We start from the raw sequence: 19,664 nt of genomic DNA on the forward strand, positions 1-19,664 counted from the left end.
GAAATACATTGTATTCTCTCTGCTGCCTGGAATAAAAGCTTGCTGACTCCTACTCCCTGTGGTGTGCACTGACGTGGAGGTCCGGCATCTTTCTCACTGGTGCACACACCAAGCGGACTGCTGGATCAAGAGGCAGCCGTTTTGTAATATAGTATTCTAGGCTGAAAAAAGACAAGTGTTCATCAAATTCAGCCTGTTTCTGCCCCCCTCATGTTGATCCAGAGGAAGGTAAAAAAGAAACCAATGAGGCAGTAGCCAATTTACCCCACCCTGGGGAAAAAAATGCTTTCCCGACTCTATAGTGGCAGTCAGAATAATCTCTGGATCAACACTCTTCAGAGAAGGTTCCTTCCTGACTCTAAGGCCTCATGTCCACGGGGAAAATCAGGCCCGCCGCAGATTCTTCATGGAGAATCCATAGCGGGTCCCTCCTGCCACGTGGAAATGAGGCCAAAAAATAAGAATAAACTCACCTCTCCGGACGCTGCAGATCTTCCTTCCCGGCTGGATCTTCTTTCTTCGGCCCGGCGGATGTGCTCGGCACGCCGGCAGCGTGCCGCGCGAATGTGCCGGCCACATCCGCCGGGCCGAAGAAAGAAGATCCGGCCGGGAAGGAAGGGAGACCTGCAGCGTCCAGGACAGGAGAGTTTTAATTATGGTACGGGTGTTCCGCGGATCCGGACGGCTTCCATAGAAGCCTGCGGGAGACCGGCAGTAAAATGGAGCACGTCCGGATTTTTTCCCGCACGCGGATCCGCGCCTGAAGGGAAAAATGACATCCGCAGGCATTTAACTACCTGCGGGTGTCCAATGCATCCCTATGGACGCGCGGATCCACGTGCGGGAAAAACGCTACGGATTTTAACCCCGTGGACATAAGGCCTAAGTCCGGCAGTCAGCAGATCCCCTTTATCGACAACCCTTCTGGCTTAATCCCTTAACGTTACAGGATGTACAGTTGCATTCTGCAGGTTCAGAGGAAGTATGGAGGGTGGTCCACGTCCTTAAGGGGTTAATAATGTGCTATGTATGCACACAGCCCGGACAGGTGATCAGATATTACTGCATTCATTGATGGTCCTACACATGAGCTTTTGTTCTCTTTTTTTTTCTATGTTGCAAGAATAAATTCAGACACTTTCAAAGTAAAAATCACATGGCGGAGGGGCGGAAGCAGTCCGCTAAGAAGCAAGGGATACGCAGTAAATAACGCCAACAGTGACTTTTTCCTCTTGCCAAAAATACACAAAAAGGCCATTATGTACATAAAATTCAGTGAAGGAAATGTCAGAGCACACGGCGACTTACAACTGGTCCTTTGGTTTTCTGCAGCCATTTAAGGAGCCGCGTCAAGGAAAAATATAAACATTTGTTACTAGAAAAAAAGAACATTATAGGGTCTTACACTGCAAGTGGATTTACAGAGGTATAGTTCCAATGGAAGCCTCTCTGTTGTATGCAACTTTATAGGCCCATAGGCGGACAAAACTTTTCTCACACAGTATACATTTATTTACTGCATGCGGTAGTGTAGTGGACTAAGTTACTGCATAGTGGAGAAGATAAAAAGAAAAAAAAAAAAAGTTATACTGGCCAGGCGAATTTAAAAAAAAAAGACACTTTTTTGGCATCTGTCGCTCGTGTTACATCTGTTCATTAAAGGGCTATTCCACCCCATCTCAGTCTTTTATGGTATATCCACAGGAGCTCCATGGCTCCGATACCAGTCAGGTTTAGTGCCAGTCAGTCCGACAGGAACAAATTGCATGGTATGGTATTGGGCTTTACCCCGTCCCCCTCAGGTCCTGGGCTGCACACAACCCATCCTCGTCACAGTCTAGGACGTATTTCCTACAACAGGTGCTAATAGTCATCGGCGCATTCTGCTTCGTGCTTTACTAAACATTTACTCCTAATGTTATTTTATTGGCTTACGGCTTCCTTCACAGGAGTGTATGCGCCTGAGCACTGCGTACTTGCGGAATGAACGATGCTTGTTTGCGCATGCATCAGTGTAGCTTACCATACTTTTTGCGCCTACAAGGCATGTTCATTTGTGTGCGGCAAACATAGACGCACCAATTGAAATGTCTAATTAGTCTAATGAGTGTCAGATGTGTTCTTTTTTCTGCGCAATTACACAGTGCTTCACGCATCTCCTTGTGTATTGCACATGCATTTGCAAATCTCCACTGACTTTTATGGGAACTTTGGGTGCGCAATGTGCAGGGAAACAACACACATATGAATGAACCCACTGAAATCAATGGGTTCTATTCTCTGGGTATTGAAGGCGGCCTTAGTGAATAATCACTACAACTCTGAAAACCCTTCAAGGCGTTGTTGTCACCGGTGGTTGCAGTCGGAGTAATTCTTGTACAAGCTCCTGGAGAGGTGGCGACTTCTGCTCAGTCATGTCAGGGTGTCATGCAGTAGACATTTGTAGTATATGCTTACTTCAAACTGGCCCATGACTAGCTGTGGCCTTAGTTACAGCCAATGGAGGAACTCCAGGAACAACCCCTTTCTGGATACAAGCAGCGCTTCACAGGGCTGGTCAAAGGCGGAATTTTCAGTTTTTGTCTTTAAAGGAAAAGAATGGCCCATTTAGACACAACGAGAATCGCTCAAAAAAATTGATCAAACCCGCCTTTTGAGTGATTCTTGTTCTGTCTAAATGCAGGGACATCGTGCACTTTTCCTGCACAAGTCGCTGATCGCTGAATTCTAGTTTGCTAGAATTGAGTGATCAGCTGTTATCAGCGAAGCCAGCTGTTATCACAGCTGGCTGCGCTGATAAGATTCTCTCTGCTAGTTTCTCGCTGCGGGGACACTGGTAGTCAGAGCTGAGAAGAATACAGCTGTTTGCTTATGCAAAACAGCTGTATTGTTCTATTAGCGGCTGAGGCAATGTCCCGCTGCGGCTGCATATTCTATAGTAGCTTCTTAGCTACTATAAAGTATGCAGAGATGATCACTCAAAACGGTCACTCAAACTATCGTTTGAGCGAGTTTTGAGTGATTATCTTTAAGTGTTAATTGGCGTCTAATCACGTAATCTAACAGAAGACCAATTGTATTCACAAACCTTCCAGCTGCAGGGAACTGCGGGATCCGAAAGCTTGTAAATATAAGGGTATTACCTCTTAAATACTCTTGTATAAAAAGACAAAAGTATTAAACATCACATTTACAAAAAAGAAAGGATATAAAAAGGATTTTCTAGCATCAGGGAAGCCATGCCAGCCTCTTTCAGCATGGGACGGGCCATTAATGTTCGCCTTCGCCAAAAGTACTACAAGGGATGAAAAATAAATGCATTAGCCGAGATCTATAGAAAGAAATAGCTTGCATTTTCAATTAATTTGGTTACAATTAAGTTTATACAGTATGTTCGATATACCGTATATTCCGGCGTATAAGACGACCTCACAACTGTCGCCTTATACGCTGGGAATACGGTGTAGAAAAACAACAAAACACAGTACTCACCTCCCGCGGCAGTCCTGCAGGCTGTCGTTCCCTCCAATCACAGCATTAGCTTTCTGGAGGCGGGGATTTCAAGCCCCGCATCCAGAAAGCAATGCCCTGTCGGTGACGAGGAGGGAGTGACAGCCTGCAGCAGTGCCACAGAACGCTGGGAGAGGAGAGTACTGCTTTTTTTTGGGGGGGGGGGGGGGGGGAACACTTTTTTTTGTATTACCGGTGTATTAGACGACCCCCGACTTTTCGGGGGTTAAAAGGTCGTCTTATACACCGGAATATACAATACATATAAAATATATTAAGTATAATACAGTATATTTGATATAATTCATCTAGTTTAAAAAGTTATGTAAACTACATGTAAAGGGGTTCCCCATGGTGAAAAATAAAGCAGCTCATACTTGCCTCTCTCCGCCGGTAGCTCCAGGTCTCCCAGCTGACGTAATGTTTACAGCCTGTGATGTCCCATAAACCTGCTGCTGCCAATGACGGAGCTCAGCGATGATTGCCGAATGCTGTCATTGTTTACAAAACGGCTGAGGTTGACTGCAATCTGTAAACATTACGTAAGCAGGGAGACCCAGAGCCGCCAGCAGGGAACGAGCGGATCGAGGAGAGTATGTGCTGCTTTGTTCTTTTTCACTATGGGGGACCCTATTACATGCAGTTATCATAACCTAGGACAACCACTTTAAAAAGTGCCTGTTGTGCCTAGCCAAAGCTTTTTCAACACATACCTGAGGGTCTTGTGGGTAAATACAATAGTATAGATTCTCTATATGGAGGTTCATATCCATTTCAATATAATCCACTATACAAATGATAGCAAGAAAGTACACGGGGGGGGGGGGGCTGTGATTGGGTGTGTACGCAGTACATGACGGGTGGTATGGTTTTAGTGTGGAACCCCATCCTTATTTGCATATAAATTAAGGTCATACGCTAACCCATACTCTATTCTTTTACATAAGGGAATTGAATACACAGCAATTCCTTTCTAAATAGCGATTAAGGAATTGCTATGTGTGCGATTTCCTTATGTAAAAAAAAAAACTGGGGCCTAATAGGTACACAGCAGACATGGAGGCCTTTGTCAGGCTTCCGGCTGCCATGGGAACCCATTGGTACCTGGCAATTGCACAGTGGGAGTGCGAATGGGTGGCAGAAAGAGCCCAATCTGTGTTATCTGCTACAATTGTTATTGATTGTGGCATGTAAGGGGTTAAACCGCCAGTTAGAGCAGGAGCCTGGCTGTCAGTTAGCCACACCACTGCCTTAAGAAGATGTATGTGCAGGTTTAAAGCCCATTAGGACAGTAAAACGGCGTGCTGGCCGCCACTAAGGGGTTAAAATACAGCATACATCAAACATGTCTTGAGTTTTCCTTCACATGGATTGTTACAGATAATCAGGACAAGGAGGTTCACTATCAGCTTGTGGGCTTAACTGTCATACAACTACATGGAAAGAAACACTAAGGCGGGGGTCACACGGGGAAGAGATGGCTGCAGCAGAATGCCGATGGTGAAGCCACTCCAAAGCCCGCGGTGAAAGGTTGCGGGTTTTGAAGCTGCGCTTATACTGCAGAAATCTTGCGGTTTTTCGGTGCGGTCATTCCGTGGAATTTCCGTCCCTTGTGACCTCAGGCTAGCAAACATCTGTGATCCAAGACTTACATGATCACCTGTGCCGGCGAGGTGGATGCACACAGGCCGATACTTGCTCTTCCATTCTTTAGGCACTATAAATTGAAATCTTAAAAAGAAAAAAAAAAGAAAAACATCCATGTAAGATAATTAAATACAAGAGAAGAGGCCGGCTCTCTGAGTGTCTGGATGAACTAGGAATTTATTAACATAAAGGGTAAAATAATGCATGAAAATACAAACATCCTAAAAGCAGCAGAATAACCACATTGAAACTGCTGCGGCACCCTCACTGCATGGACATGTGCTGGCACACTAGTATGGCATAGATTAGAAGGGTGTAGCTGAGCAAGCACACGGTCCTGTTAATATCAAGGTGTATACTGTATAGCCCTCCGTTTAGACCTAAGATTGTAGTTTACATATATATGCGCCATTCTAGTGTGCTAGCACATTTCCATGCAGCGAGGGCCCCGCAGCAGTTTCAGTGTGGCTATTTTGAGTGATCATCTCTGCATACTTTATAGTGGCTAAGAAGCTACTATAGAATATGCAGCCGCAGCGGGACATTGCCGCAGCCGCTAATAGAATACAGCTGTTTTGCATAAGCAAACAGCTGTATTCTTCTCAGCTCTGACTACCAGTGTCCCCGCAGCGAGAAACTAGCAGAGAGAATCTTATCAGCGCAGCCAGCTGTGATAACAGCTGGCTTCGCTGATAACAGCTGATCACTCAATTCTAGCAAACTAGAATTCAGCGATCAGCGACTTGTGCAGGAAAAGTGCTCAGGCTTTATTCACAAGATCATTTTTACATGGCTATGTAGCCGCATTTTCACTTCCGGACAAATATTGAGACCATCTGAGGCATTGGATTCCAATACATTTGTTCACATGGGCGATTTTTCCCACCATGGAAAGTTAGTACATACACTGCCGATTCCGGCAGGTGCTTTTACGTGCGGCCTAAGAAGATAGAACCGATTCTGTTTTCCAACCGATATACGCTGGCGACTCCTATGGGAGCTGGGAAAACAGGGAGGCAGTTTAGCAGCATCCTACGCAGGGAAAAGCTTACATGTGCCGCTCTTTAGGCATTTGAAGTCATTCTGAGGATTTATGCCGACCGAGGGATTTCCTGGCTGCAGCATATTTTTTCACCAATAGGTCGCCCCGAGCCATGTGAATGGACGAGAAAATGCTAATTAAGCTCGGGACTTGATAACGGAAAATCGTCCATTCATGCGAATTTAGGGCGCGTCTGAGCAAACATAAAAACGCATGCGCTCGTGTGAAAGAGTCCTTAGAAGGTTTGTGTTTTATTGAGTTATTTTTACCTTTATTTTTAATAGATTACTGATTTATCAAGACAATTAGAGAGCCGGCCTCTTCCTTTGCATGTAATCACAGTGTTGGGTGCAGATACCAGGGCTGTAGAGTCTGTAAGCCAAACCTAAGATTCAATTTTCCCAGACTCCAACTCTGTCATATAGGACTCTTTTTTAAATGATAAATCTAAAGTATTAAAATGGTACCATCAGGCTTCTCATCGCCATTCTGATAAGATAATCAAGCTATTGAGATAGAACATTAAATATATTTATTGGAATACAATTGCAGAACACAAAAACTTGGAGTCTACCACACCATGCAGTGCATTCACAGACTTGATCCTTTTGGGAACTGCGGTGAACACCCTACTACTTCATATTACATTGCCAGGCTACGTCTGATAAAAGGGAGCTGCTATTTCCAAGTGAATTTGTATTCTGGCTAATAGAGGAGAGCAAGTTGGCAAAGATTGCGTTCACGAAACATTCACTTTTAAAGTGTTTTGCCTACTTTGAAATTGTCTATTTTCTCTTAAAAGCAACATGACTTTAAAGGAGTTTCCCATCACTACACCACTGATGACCTAATCTCAGGATGGGTCATCAATAGTTGATGGGTGGGCATCCACTGTCAATCAGCTGGTTGAATTGACTTCAGTCCATATGAGGCGCAGCGCCGCACATTATAGATGCTCTCAGGCCATGTGACAAATGAAAGTGACGTCACATGCCTGACAGAGGCTGCAATGCTCAAGCGCTCACTTGACCACCTATGGCCTCTTCAATTAGATGATGGGCGGTGAACTCAAGCAGCCGGCCCTGTTCATCAACTATTGATCTATGCTGAGGATGGGTAATCAATACTTAAGTGCTGGAAAACCCTTTTAAAGTTACATTAAAGAGGCACATATTACAATGAAAGCTGTTCCTGTTCTGATGACAAAGTAACTTACCTAGCTGTTACCGTCTCAGATGGCATAACATCTGGCACATAGTGGACCAACGGGGAGGTAAAATGCCCATCAAAAATCTTGCAATCAGTTTGTTCTTCAACCTTAATAAAAACATAAATATCAGATGTACTCAACTGTAACAAGCCCTGTAACTCTAGAACGACTTGTATAAAGCGTTGGGCATTGATTTCCTGGAATACTGCCCTCCAGAGGCGTATCTTGAAGCTTCTGGGCCCCAATGCAAAATCTATAACAGGGCCGCCAACTATAATACTTTATTCATAGTACTGGGCTCCCTATATGGAGAAGAGAGGCCTTATGGGCCCCGTAAGACATTCTGGGCCTGGGTGCAACCGCATCCCCTATAGTTACGCCCTTGTTATATCATGGGGTACGCCAGAATTAAAGCGCACATCAGGAGAGCCAACCGGTCCTCTTTATACTGTGCGAAAAGCACGCTGCCAATATTTTTAGTCCCCTGGAGCCCCAAGCATTACCTTATCGATGTGCACTGGGTAATCTTTTGGCACAAGGTGTTGGCATTTCTCTCGGTTTCCAATAAGTTTTCGAAATTCAAATAGCCTTTAAAATAAGAACAGAAAGTTACAATAACGGGACTGACCGTTGTGACAGTAAAGGACTGGGGAACCAAATAGCCAAGTGATCACTACAAGACTTGCCTGCACTAACCTCTTCTGCATCTTAACATCCAGTAAAACATTGTCAGCAAACACTGTCCCTCACGACTATTAGCAATCTGTTAGCAACCAGTTTTAGGCCTTTTTTTGCCATTTCACACAATTCCAATGTAAAATTTAGCAGTTGCCTAAATGAAAAATAGTAAGAAACACATCGGCTTAATGGATGCAAACAGGTCAATAAGAAGTAGCTTGGTCATGGAATGGGCTGGGAGGAGAGGAGCCGGACATAGAGAGAAGGGACAAATAAAAGGTAAGGCAGATATGGGGAGCAAAACTGAAGACTGATACTAGGGCTTTAAAAAAAATACACGTTTTATGTGATTAGACACAAAAGCGGACAACCTGCTGATGGTCTAGTATAGTAAGTGGGTGAGAGAGGACTTGCATAGGATACAAGCACTAAGAACAATACTTTACTGCCATTATGTAACTCTAGGACTAACAGTCTAAGTGATAGATAAAAGAGTCTCTATTCCAATAGACATACTGTTTCAAGTCTTCTGGTTTTCCCCATCCTCGGATGAAAAATTTTGTAAGAAGTAACCGCCTATAGAGAATATCCAGTCTACTCAATCCCATTTGTATAATTCACATCTGGAAATAAAGAGACAACACGTTTATAGTACTTGACTATTATTTATGAGGACATTGCAGATAAAAGGTAACCCTTTAAAACAGCTGCAAATCCACTGCATTTCCGCTGCGGAACCCGGCACTGGCACAGCGGCACCCGCACTTACCTGCTCTGTCACAGTCTTTTCTATACTACAGACAGACTCGGCAGCTCGCCGCCGCACATGCCAGTGTAGAATTTTTTTTTTTTTTAAAACTTTTTACCCGCGATGATGTGGAATCCGCGACCTGCCCGCAATGTTCGTTATGGACAGGCGGCAGGTCGGACGGCTTCTATTGACTTCAATGGAAGCTGTCCATGCGGAATCTGCATGAAAACAGAGCATTCTGCAATTTTTTGTACCGTGAGCGGAAATCGTAATCGATTTCCGCTCGTGTGGAAGAAGCTGTGGACCTCCATAGGAAGTAACGGGCGGTATTTGCTGCGGATTTGCGTGCATTCCGTAGCAAATATCCACCCGTAAGCAGGAGGCCTGAAAAGATTTTCAAGCTCTAAAAGAAATGCATGACCTATCCTTAGAATAGGTCGCCAATAGCTGATTTGTTGGTGTCCACCACTCAGGACTCCCCCTGGTATGCTGTTCGTTGGGCAGATAGTTCTACACACTGTACCATGGTCTAGCGGGCACAGCACCTATTATGGCATATCAGCCGTGTATGCCATAAATGTCTGTAAGGTCAGAGTCCTACTGGGAAAATAAGGGTTGCTTGAAAATTGCACTAGTACAACACAAACAGTTTTGCCAGGACTGCTCCTTTAAGTGCCAACACAGCCACCCAGTGCCCCCTCCGTACAACTGTGCCAGCCACACAGAATGGCATCACGAGCCGCTGTACACCACTTGTCTTTGTAGAAGGGATACGGGTTCTTATTGAAGAAACCCCAGCGGGCGCATGAAGATTTATTTTCAGACAACACTCCATGGGAAGGGGGGGGGGGGGGGAGGGGGGGGGGGGGGACGACCCAAAAAACGCTAATTAGCTCAGGTCAGTGAAACCTGGGATTCCTCTAAAAGGAAGAGGATTTTTTGCTTTTTTAGCGATTACAGCTGCGTTTAGACTGAATGATTATCATTCTGAGAATCGTTAAAAACGAGCTAAACTGAATCGTTCAGTTTAAACACAAGACAAGAACTCAAAGACAAATAAGAATCGTGCGTTTATCGTTCGTCGTTCCGCTTCAGCCGGCATAAAAGCAGCACCGACTTGTTGGGCAGTTTAGAGACGGATCGTTCGCTCCTTCACAGAGGAATGGCAAACACTAACCGATAAGTGAAGGAGAACCGTGCAGTGTGAACCGGCTGCCCGAGCGCCAACAATTGGGCAATGATATCCCTAGCTTGTTCACTTGGGCAAATTAAGCGCTGCAGAATAGGTTGGCATGTGTCCGAGTTGTGCACAAAAGTCTTGCATCAGACACCTGTTGGATATACAAACATAGCCTACCATTCACACAGGCAGACATGTGAAAGAATTTACACGCACAGAAAGAAAATAAAATGCAACTGTATTTACACAGTCCCATTCACTTCAATGGCCTATTCCGGTGCATGAAACTCTCCAAAATAGGACATACTGCGTGTTTTTCAAATGACCGAAAATTGAAATCAATAATATTTACGCCAATGTGAGTGAGGCCTAACGGTCGTCTGTGATATAGAGAAAGATACATGTGAGGAGTCCGTATGCTGTCTATGAATGACCATGGAGGGCACACGCACCCAAACACACTAAGAGCATGCTGCATTTTGAAAAACACAACCACAAGCTCCCAAAATCTCACAAATCAAACTGAAACATCACAGCAAATTACACGGCAACATTTAATCATCTTTCTAAAAAAAATAAAAAAAAGACTGAAAACAAGCTTAAAAGCTGCGCAAAACATTGCTGCGTGACTAAAGCAGAATTTACCCGCTGTGTGAGCGAGCGCATCAACGCGTATAGCAGCCATTTTTCACTGTCCATGATAGGATCTTATGGACGCTGTCATGTGCAGTCTGACGATTTTATTACTTCCCTCTGTCGCTTAGCGACGTTGCGTATAAACCCCACATGTACTCAATGTCATGGCGTATGTACAGCGTTTACTACACACCTACTTGGTACAGGACTCCTCTACAAAGTCAGTTCCACTGTTATGGTTTTTTTTTTATCCAATCACCAAGAAGCGCAGAGACTTTTAGTACATCCCATAATACGCACTTACATCCCATAGTACATCCCATAATACGCACCTTTAAAGAACAACAGGACGCTATCGCATTTAATACACAGTAAAATAGAACACGCCGCATTGTTTTTTTTACGCACGTATCATACGCAATGGATATACACAAGTGTAAATAGAGCAATATACTTCCACTTATGGACTCCCACACATCGTACGTGTAACACGCTATCACATTCCGTTGGCGTGAGCCTGCCCTTTCTTTAATCCACTGACTAATCATACATGCAAGTACGTTACCACCAGTCACTAACGGACGTCTGACTGCCAGGTGCTCACAGCAATTGGATCAAGAATAGCAGCAGCACACGGCACGGATAGCTGCGTGGCACGCATGTAGGTGGCAGCGCCAGCGGCTCACTAGAATTGGTGCAAGTACGCCAGCACTTACTAATATTCCCTTACATCGAGTAGAGAGCACGTCTTCTCATACAGACACTCCGTCTTCTCATACAGACACTCCGTTCTGCTCTGACCTTCACATTTCACCCACTTTCCAGCACCCTCCCACAGCACACATCATTCATGACCGTTGCCCATAAAGTGTGTGATATCAGCACCGCAGACAAGCTGTAAGCGGGCGCCTGGAAGAACAGCTGTAGAAGGGAAGTTCCCAGCAGGCTGCAGACACTAGAAGTGAATGAACGGTAGGATGTTCTATGGTCCGGCTTAGGACGCCCCAACGCTCCAGCTCAGAATGCTCCAACGCTCCGGCTCAGAATGCTCCAACGGTGCTGCGCAGTTCATTACCGAATCCTAGACGTCTGATCTGCGATTCAGTCTGGTAAAATAGTGGGCAGTGTGATGGAAGCCTGACGGAGCACATTATAGTTCCATCATAGAATGGATCTGTCCCAACTGGCATTTGTTCCCACGACAGAATGCCACAATGCTGACGTAGAACTCAGCCTAAGCAGCTCACTATATAAAAAAAAAAGTATCTGTGCGACTGTCAGCGAAATATCAGTGAGAGTACAGGGTATATGCGTGCAGTATATAAAGGGGGGTGTTTACTTTAAGGGGTATTCCCATCTCAGGAATCCCAATGTGTTTGAAATCGCAGAACAATACGCCCACCCATAAGAGGTTTATTTCTAAAATGCTCCGTTCTCCAGGTATTGGGAACTAGATTCCTCTGTCATCTGGCGTTTACTGCTTGTTTCCAAGGCAACAGACCACCTCTTCTATGGAATGAAATAGCAGGGAAGCGGAGAGGGCGGCGTTTGTGCAGTAGTTCACCTAACTCTGATGGCTGAGATCTCAGCAGCGCACACGCTCTAGCCTTCGGCCCAGCCACCAGCTACTGCTGTGCTCTGCTATCTCTTTCCGTATCAGAGGAATTCCGTTTCCCTGGCAACAAGCGGTAAACAACCAGAGGGCAGAGGAATCAACAACTGTAGTGTCTGGAGAAAGGAGCATTGTGGAAATAAACATTATTTTGTGATTTCAAGCATATTGCAATAGGATTGGGGCACTCCTTTAAAGAAGGAGCAAAACAAAAGTGAAAATGGTTGTAATGAATGGAAACGATGTAACTGCGTCCATTTATGATGGCTTGCTACAATGTAGATAATAAGTATCAAACTAGAATAAAGCCTTTACATAACTGAAACATTCCGTCAACTTCTTCAATAAGAATCAACAGATCAGATTTTTATTTTTTCCAAAAGAAATATGGTAACCTGTTAACATTTTTTTTTTTCTAAAAACACAAATCTTCATGTTTCCATATTCTGAGACCCATGGCCTCTTATTTTTCCATCAATGTAGCTGTACAAGCTCTTGTTTTATGGAAAAGCCAATTCTGCTCCAGCTGAAATCGGTTCTCGCTCAGTGTGAACAGGCAGTCACTCATCTCTGAACAAGTGCCTGTTCACAGTGAATGGAGGTGGAAGACCAGAAGAGGACTCTGGCGCACTCCGCCTTCCTTCACTGGACTACTATCGCAGGTGTGAGAGCACAGGACCGCTAGTCCACAGTAGAGGCTCTCCTAGGCTACAGTCACACGAGCGCGAATCTCCCGCCAGTTCTGTGCATTGTGAGACAAACAACTGGCATGAATATGAACGCCATTCTTTCAAATGGAGTCATATACATGAGCGATGCTGCAAAGTACAACACTGCTGCATGTCCTATTTTCTCGTTTCCTGGGAACGCATCGCTAATTGCTTTTAATGCGACTGCGATGTGAGGCTTCCCATTGAAAGCAATGGGAAATACTTGCTGATCGTCTGACACGAGTGAAGCAAGCGCCGGGGAATTGGAATGCATGAAAAACGATTTGTGTCCGCGAGTAAAATGCACATTGACAAGCCCGATATTAGGCCGGGTTTCTTGTCCCAATAGCGCACTGGCTTGTGTGATGGTAGCCTTATGGTCCATGTTTATTGCATTAGCAGTGCATCAGCGCGTTTTACTGTACTTTTTGCGCCCACAAGGCATGTTCATTTGCATGCCAGTAGACGCACCGATTGAAATGGCTAATTAGTCTAATCAGTTCCAGATGCCTTTTTTCCCCAGCGAAATTACATAGTTCTTTACGTGTCTCCTCGCTTATTGCACCTTTGGCGGACCAAATACCCAGAAAAATAGAGCACGCTGGATTTTTTTTCTCTGCGATTGAAATGCGCACGCAAAATACAGAAATCAATGGGGTTCATTCTTATATTGCTGTCTTACCGAGTGAGAAAGGGGTCTGCTCTAAGGAATTTTTGGGAACCTTTCACCAGGTTCTGCCAACACCCGTTTTCCTGACTACCTGGAAGTTTAAAGTCCAGTGTTGGTGCCCCAATTTTTCTGGACTAGAGCCTTGCTCTGGGCCGCCTGTCTCCCCCCTCCTTTAATATAGCATTTAAAATACATTCTTATAATTACAAATGGCCCTTATAAGGCGATCATAATGCTGAGGTAGCCCTCAGGTTAAAGTAGTTTTACACCCCTGCCATAAAGGGGTTTTGTCATTAGGAAAAAAAAAATAAGAATCAATAACTATCTATTCCTCCCCTGTCAGTCTTCTTACCAGATCTTCTCACAGCTGATCTTCTCCTGGCTCTTACAGTCTTACAAGCCGACCGTATCCTCTTCTTCCTGTGTCGAAGCATACATTTCCGGTATTCTCCTTCCTGCAGGTCAGTGTACCTGGTCACTAGTGACGTAGCGTTCACTGCCTAGTAGGGAGCGCCGAATCCTATGCCGGGCTATTGCCGTGACTGCGCATGCGTGCTGTCTTGCAGCAATAGCATAGGAACACTCACGGTGAGACAGCACGCTTGCACAGTCTCGGCAATAGCCCGGCATAGGATTCAGCATTTCCCAATAGGCAGTGAACACGACGTCACTAGTGACGTAACAAACTGACCTGCTGGAAGGAGAATGCGGGAAACGTATGTAACAGGAAGAAGATGATGATCCGGCTGGAGGTTGCAGGAGAAGATCTGGTAAGTAGACTGACGGGGAGGAATAGGTAAGTGTTATTTCCTTCATAAAGCAGCATTACTGTAAGCCATTTCAAGGGAACCAGTCATCCACTATAAGCACCAAATTACTGTGCTTTTAGTTTAGGTGATGTGGAAGAGAAGGGGATTTGCTATTTGTATAGCGCCAACTTATTGCACAGCATTATCAGGTAATTTATTTATTACTCCCCGCTAAGCTGGGTTCTCATTTTACCGACCTCGGAAAGCTGAGTCAACCTTGAGCTGGCTACCTGAACCAAGCAGGGATTGAACCCACAACCTTCAGGTCGTGAGCGAGAGCTTAGGACTGCATACTGCTGCCTTAACAGTCTCTTAACACTCATCCAGACCCCTGATCCTGTAGCGCCCCCCCGACACACTCTAGCTTGAATTTTCAGAAAGCTGTGCGCATGCACTCTCATAGAGATGAATGGGGGTGTGCCTTCTGAAAAGAGTGAGGATGCTTTTACATCTGCGCTCGGGGTTCCATCCTGGGAGCATGAAAGGGGGAAGCCCCTAGTCGAATAGCTCCGACTTAGGATGGAAATGAACAGAGCTGAATGGACCCAATTAATTATAATGGGATCCACTCGCTTTTAGTCGGCTTTTAGAGAGTCGTTAGCTCACATTTAAACATAACGATTATTGTTCTTGTTCGTTCGACAATCGTTCCGTATAAACAGGTACTTTGGTGCTTGTAGTTGGGGACAGGTTCCCATTTAGTCCACCTGCCTCCAAAAAGCATGACAGCAATGACTAGAAATGGGGCACTAGTAAGGGCACCCTCTAAGATTAGGGGCACCTGATATATGGGGCACTAAACCACATCAAGCTGGGGGTGCCCTGTTCATAGAGCAGCATGCATGTAGCTCAATGGACACATAAACCTTCTGCAGGGCACATGTTGGCAGTGCTACCCTCGGTTGGAATGGCCATATTACTAGTCTGACACCTGTCAGTAACAAGCCTCAACTCACTACAAAGAGCACAGAATGCAGGGCTGATGCCTTCCATGCTAGGGGCACTGCGGGCACCAGCTGCATCTGTGCCCCCCACACAAGGGCACATACTCACACGGTGTCCGGGAGGGGCCTCTGACTGCGAGCTCCGCGCGCACTGGAACGTCCCCGGGAGTGGGCGGGGACAGAACGCCGTCTGGCGCATGCGTGCTTTGAAGAGCCGCTTGTAAGGGGAACGGAGAGTCTCTGTAGCTGGAGCAGCTGCATGGTGCACAGTCCGTCCCTACACGGGAATGTCCACCATGGGGCCGCTCGCAGCGTGTCCCCACTGACAGAACTGGAGTGGAGGCTGCATGGAGGCTCTTGGTGCCATAACTGGGCAGAGAGGCACATTTATACATAGGGTCGTACACCAGCATTTAAAGGGACCCTCCACGGGGGGAGCCGGAGGCTGAAGCTTCCTTTAGCGTCAAACACGTGTTGTAACGCCAATTTACACCATGCTGTCAGCTTCAATACCAGTTTTCTGATGAGAGGTTCAATAGGTGTACATTAAGTCTTGTCCCCTTCATTTGACATTGACGCCCCGATTCTTGACGCAGAGTCCAGGTCGGGTAGTTAGAATGGGGCTAATCCATGTACAAATCCCATTCTATGCCATCAAAGTTCAAGATGGGCAAACGACTATATATTACAATAGACCCACATTTCCCATACTCCGGCGCATCACGAGAATGAAGAATGCTTCCCACATACATCCCTGATATGGCCGCTTAGCCGCATTCACCCATCGTTTTCTTGATTGGTGGAAGTCAGGTAGTGGAACCTCCACAGATCACACAGTTGAACCCCCACTGTTTATGAGAAGGGGGGAGTTCTGCGTTCCCCTGTCATCCGTGGTCTGCTAGAGGAGGGTGAGGATGTGGTACATGTGTATGGGCACACTATAGTCTATCAGTGAAATGGGTAACTACGGTATCTGGACCACTTTCCATTTTAGAGTGCCCACATTGCCGAAGCTGTTTGTGCTTTACCTATACTTGCTGTGTCGGCGAAAACCACACAGCGAACCCAATGCTCACTAAATCGCATGTGGTTTTGCCACACGATTCACGCACACAGTACAAGACCCCATGTAACATGGGGAACCACACTGGAAAAAAAATGTAATTTTAAGTAAAAACCTCTTTTAACAATTTTGCATATAAAACAGATCAAGATACAAGTGCAAGAAAAATATCATTACAAGGCCAGTTCTCATTACACTTTTCCCCTATGTTTAGTATGTAGGTCTGGAACGCTCCCGATGTGCACGCTAACATATCTATAGGACTCCATGTCAGGGCTTATTCACACGGCCCAGTATTGCACTTGCCAATGTACGTTTTTCACTGAGATGCAAAGCGTTGATTAAAAAAGGCACTGCAGAACTTCTGTGCAATTGCGATGCTCAGGCACATGTTTTGCGCATTAAGGGATCGCAAGTGTTTCCCATTGACTTTAGTGTGAAACATCACATTCGCATGCACATCGCTCGGCATGCTAGTGCCATGCGATGGCTTTTAAGGTCCCATTGAGGACGATGAGCGAGACATTCCGTGGGAACGCCAAAAGATAGAACATGTTGCAATTGTTTCCCTAGGGGCGGTACAGGGGCGGTAGGGGTGTAGCTGTAGGGAATCCGCTCCTTGAGGAGCTATAAGATGGGTTCACTGGGGGGCTGAAAGACAGGACTCCCATTCGTCTCTGGAAAAGAAGCCATCACATGAGGTATCTGTGTTGGGGTCCTGCGCGAGATTCGTGCGTTTCTGGGACGCATAAATATGATCCCTCATTCTTTTGAATGGGATCACACACGCGTGATTTTTTTACTGCATGGCACCGCAATGTGGGCATCAAATCACAGAATATCCTATCTTGTGTGTGGTCTCGCATCACACCGCCAACTGTTTTCAATGGAACCCGCGGCAGCATCGCACCATGTGTAAAGTACACGTAATACTAGGTCTCCCATTGAAAACATCCCCGAAGTGATACGAGCCATGGAAACGTCTCGCATACTCGGGAAATTGACATGAATGGTGAGGGCGATATCGGGGCGGGATTCACAGCCAGGTATCGCCATTCCATTGAAGTTAGCCTAAGGTTTCCTGCACACAGCTGAGCACGATACAGGGCTGTGAAACTCAGCCTGAAATCGCACTTGTGCACGTGTGAGGTACCCACTCAGAAGATGAAGGAGATCCGCAGCAGGCAAAGAGATGATGTAAAAATAGTATTCCTTTTATTCCAAATCCATAAAAATAGAAGGTACAGGCAGCGACGTTTCAACCATTGCTGGTCTTTATCAAGCCTGCTTGATAAAGACCAGCAATGGTTGAAACGTCGCTGCCTGTACCATCTATTTTTATGGATTTGGAATAAAAGGAATACTATTTTTACATCATCTCTTTGCCTGCTGCGGATCTCCTTCATCTTCTGAGTTGGTAATATATTAAGGTTGGTCCACCTTTGCTGATCGGCTGTGCAGAGAATTCTTCCCCATGTTTGGGTACTGAGAACAGTGCTGCGGGATTCCTCTTTACATGTGCGAGGTACCCATGGATTGCGAGGCGTTTTTCAATCAAAAATGCCTTCCATCACTTCTGGGAACGTGTGATCCTCTGGCGCGGCTTTCAGACACAGTGGAGGTTTGCAAAGTGTTTCCCATTGTTTTCAATGAGAAACCTTGCATCGCACTTGCGTGCACATCGTACGTTGTGTGTTTTAGGGCTCCTTTCCTCCTTTTTAGGGCTCCTTTTTTTATCGCTGCATTTTTTTCACGCGATTGTCAATGGAACTTTCTAATGTTAAAAACGCAACGCACCAAAAACGCAATTGCATTGTGTCGCGTTTTTAACATTAGAAAGTCCCATTGACAATCGCGTGAAAAAAAAACGCAGCGATAAAAAAAGGCTAGTGGAAAGGCACCCTTACAGTTTCATTGAAAACAATGGCTGATGCGTTCCAAGCAATGTGAAAAGTTAAAAAGTGCCACAAAGAACTTGCTCATGTATATGACTCCATTCAAAAGCATGGGGTTGCATATGCGTGCGAGATTAGTGCATCTCGCAACGCACAAATCTTGCGCGTTTTTCTTAGCCGTGTGAAAGTGGTACAACGCTCCAATTGATTTAAATGGCGTCTCGCAGAACTTTAGATTTTCGAGTGGTGTCTGTTCTATTTTTGTGCATTTTTGATATTTTTTATGCAGCTAATCACGCATCACAATGATGGGGTGCGTTAAAAAGCGCTACCAAACACTGTGACAAGAGTTCAAAAACACAGCTCGAAATCGCTGTAAAAATGCTGCGATTTCGAGATGCGTTTTCCTGAACGCATGTGTGAGATTAGCCTAAGGCTGGATCCGCACGAGGCTGATTGGCTGCAGAATATCTGCAGTGGATATTCTGCAGCAGATCAGCAGCGGAAAGGCTGCTTCAGAACCCATACCGTTTGTTGTGGGGTTTTTTTGCGCATCTTTGTGTGGAATTTGAGAAGAAGTAAATTCCGCAGTGGAAATGTCCAAAAAATTAACATGCTGCGGAATTAAATTCTGCACCGCGTATCAATTTCCACACAAGTTTTGTGAATTCTTTCAAAATCTCATCCACTTCGCAGCCAGTCTACAGGTCTACACTTGTGCGCCGACCACAGCGGGCGCTGCCTGGAAGACCCATTTAATGTTGGCTGAGTGATTCCCAGCCTGAGAGTCTCTGCCATAGACTATGAATGAAGGGGCAGCACACATGTGACCACCACTTCATTCAAACTCCTCTTCACATGAGGCGGAATGTCAGTGTGGACTTTCCGCATGTATTTTCAAACCTGAGACTAAGCAGCAAAGTGGACGAGATGTGCAAAGATCTCATTCATGCGTTGCTGTCAATTCACTGCGAACAAGCCGCACGGAAACTAACAGCGCAGAATTCAAATCTGCGACATATCAATTGTATCGCCGTTTTCCGCTGCGGGCTCTCTTCTCTCTATTGAAGCACTGCCCATTCACAATGCATGTGTTATGGACAGCGTTTCATACGCAGAGAAATAGAGCATGCTGTGATTTATTTCTCCTGTGTATCTATACGCTGTGCCCACAGCGGGTGCGAATGGAAGAATGAAAGCCCATTGACGTTCAATGCCACCATTCACTACGTGTTATGGAAGATACGTAATACGAGCTCGATGCTGGAATACTCATTTTGATAGGGAATAACCACACTTTTCTACAA

General features: G+C 45.5%; 1 protein-coding gene across 5 annotated transcripts in view; it reads right to left on the minus strand.

Annotated features, from left to right (window-relative positions):
* The window catches only part of ABHD18 (abhydrolase domain containing 18), a 36,024-nt gene extending 20,438 nt beyond the window's left edge, over positions 1-15,586 (minus strand). The window contains exons 1-7 of one of the 5 annotated variants that reach the window (XM_066573760.1): positions 15,509-15,586; positions 8,604-8,710; positions 7,913-7,997; positions 7,416-7,516; positions 5,163-5,241; positions 3,209-3,295; positions 1,309-1,334 (exon numbers count right to left, since the gene is read on the minus strand). In XM_066573760.1, the coding sequence (XP_066429857.1) occupies positions 1,309-1,334; positions 3,209-3,295; positions 5,163-5,241; positions 7,416-7,516; positions 7,913-7,997; positions 8,604-8,695 (470 nt within the window). In that variant the 5' untranslated portion in view covers positions 8,696-8,710; positions 15,509-15,586. Of the gene's footprint in view, positions 1-1,308; positions 1,335-1,405; positions 1,477-3,208; positions 3,296-5,162; positions 5,242-7,415; positions 7,517-7,912; positions 7,998-8,095; positions 8,242-8,603; positions 8,711-11,370; positions 11,390-15,508 lie in introns of those variants that run through there. The other 4 variants (XM_066573761.1, XM_066573762.1, XM_066573763.1 and 1 more) reach the window with 4 other exon arrangements.
* Between the last annotated feature and the right edge of the window lie 4,078 nt (positions 15,587-19,664).

This window comes from Eleutherodactylus coqui, chromosome 7 (assembly GCF_035609145.1).
Source record: "Eleutherodactylus coqui strain aEleCoq1 chromosome 7, aEleCoq1.hap1, whole genome shotgun sequence".
Taxonomy (NCBI): domain Eukaryota; kingdom Metazoa; phylum Chordata; class Amphibia; order Anura; family Eleutherodactylidae; genus Eleutherodactylus; species Eleutherodactylus coqui.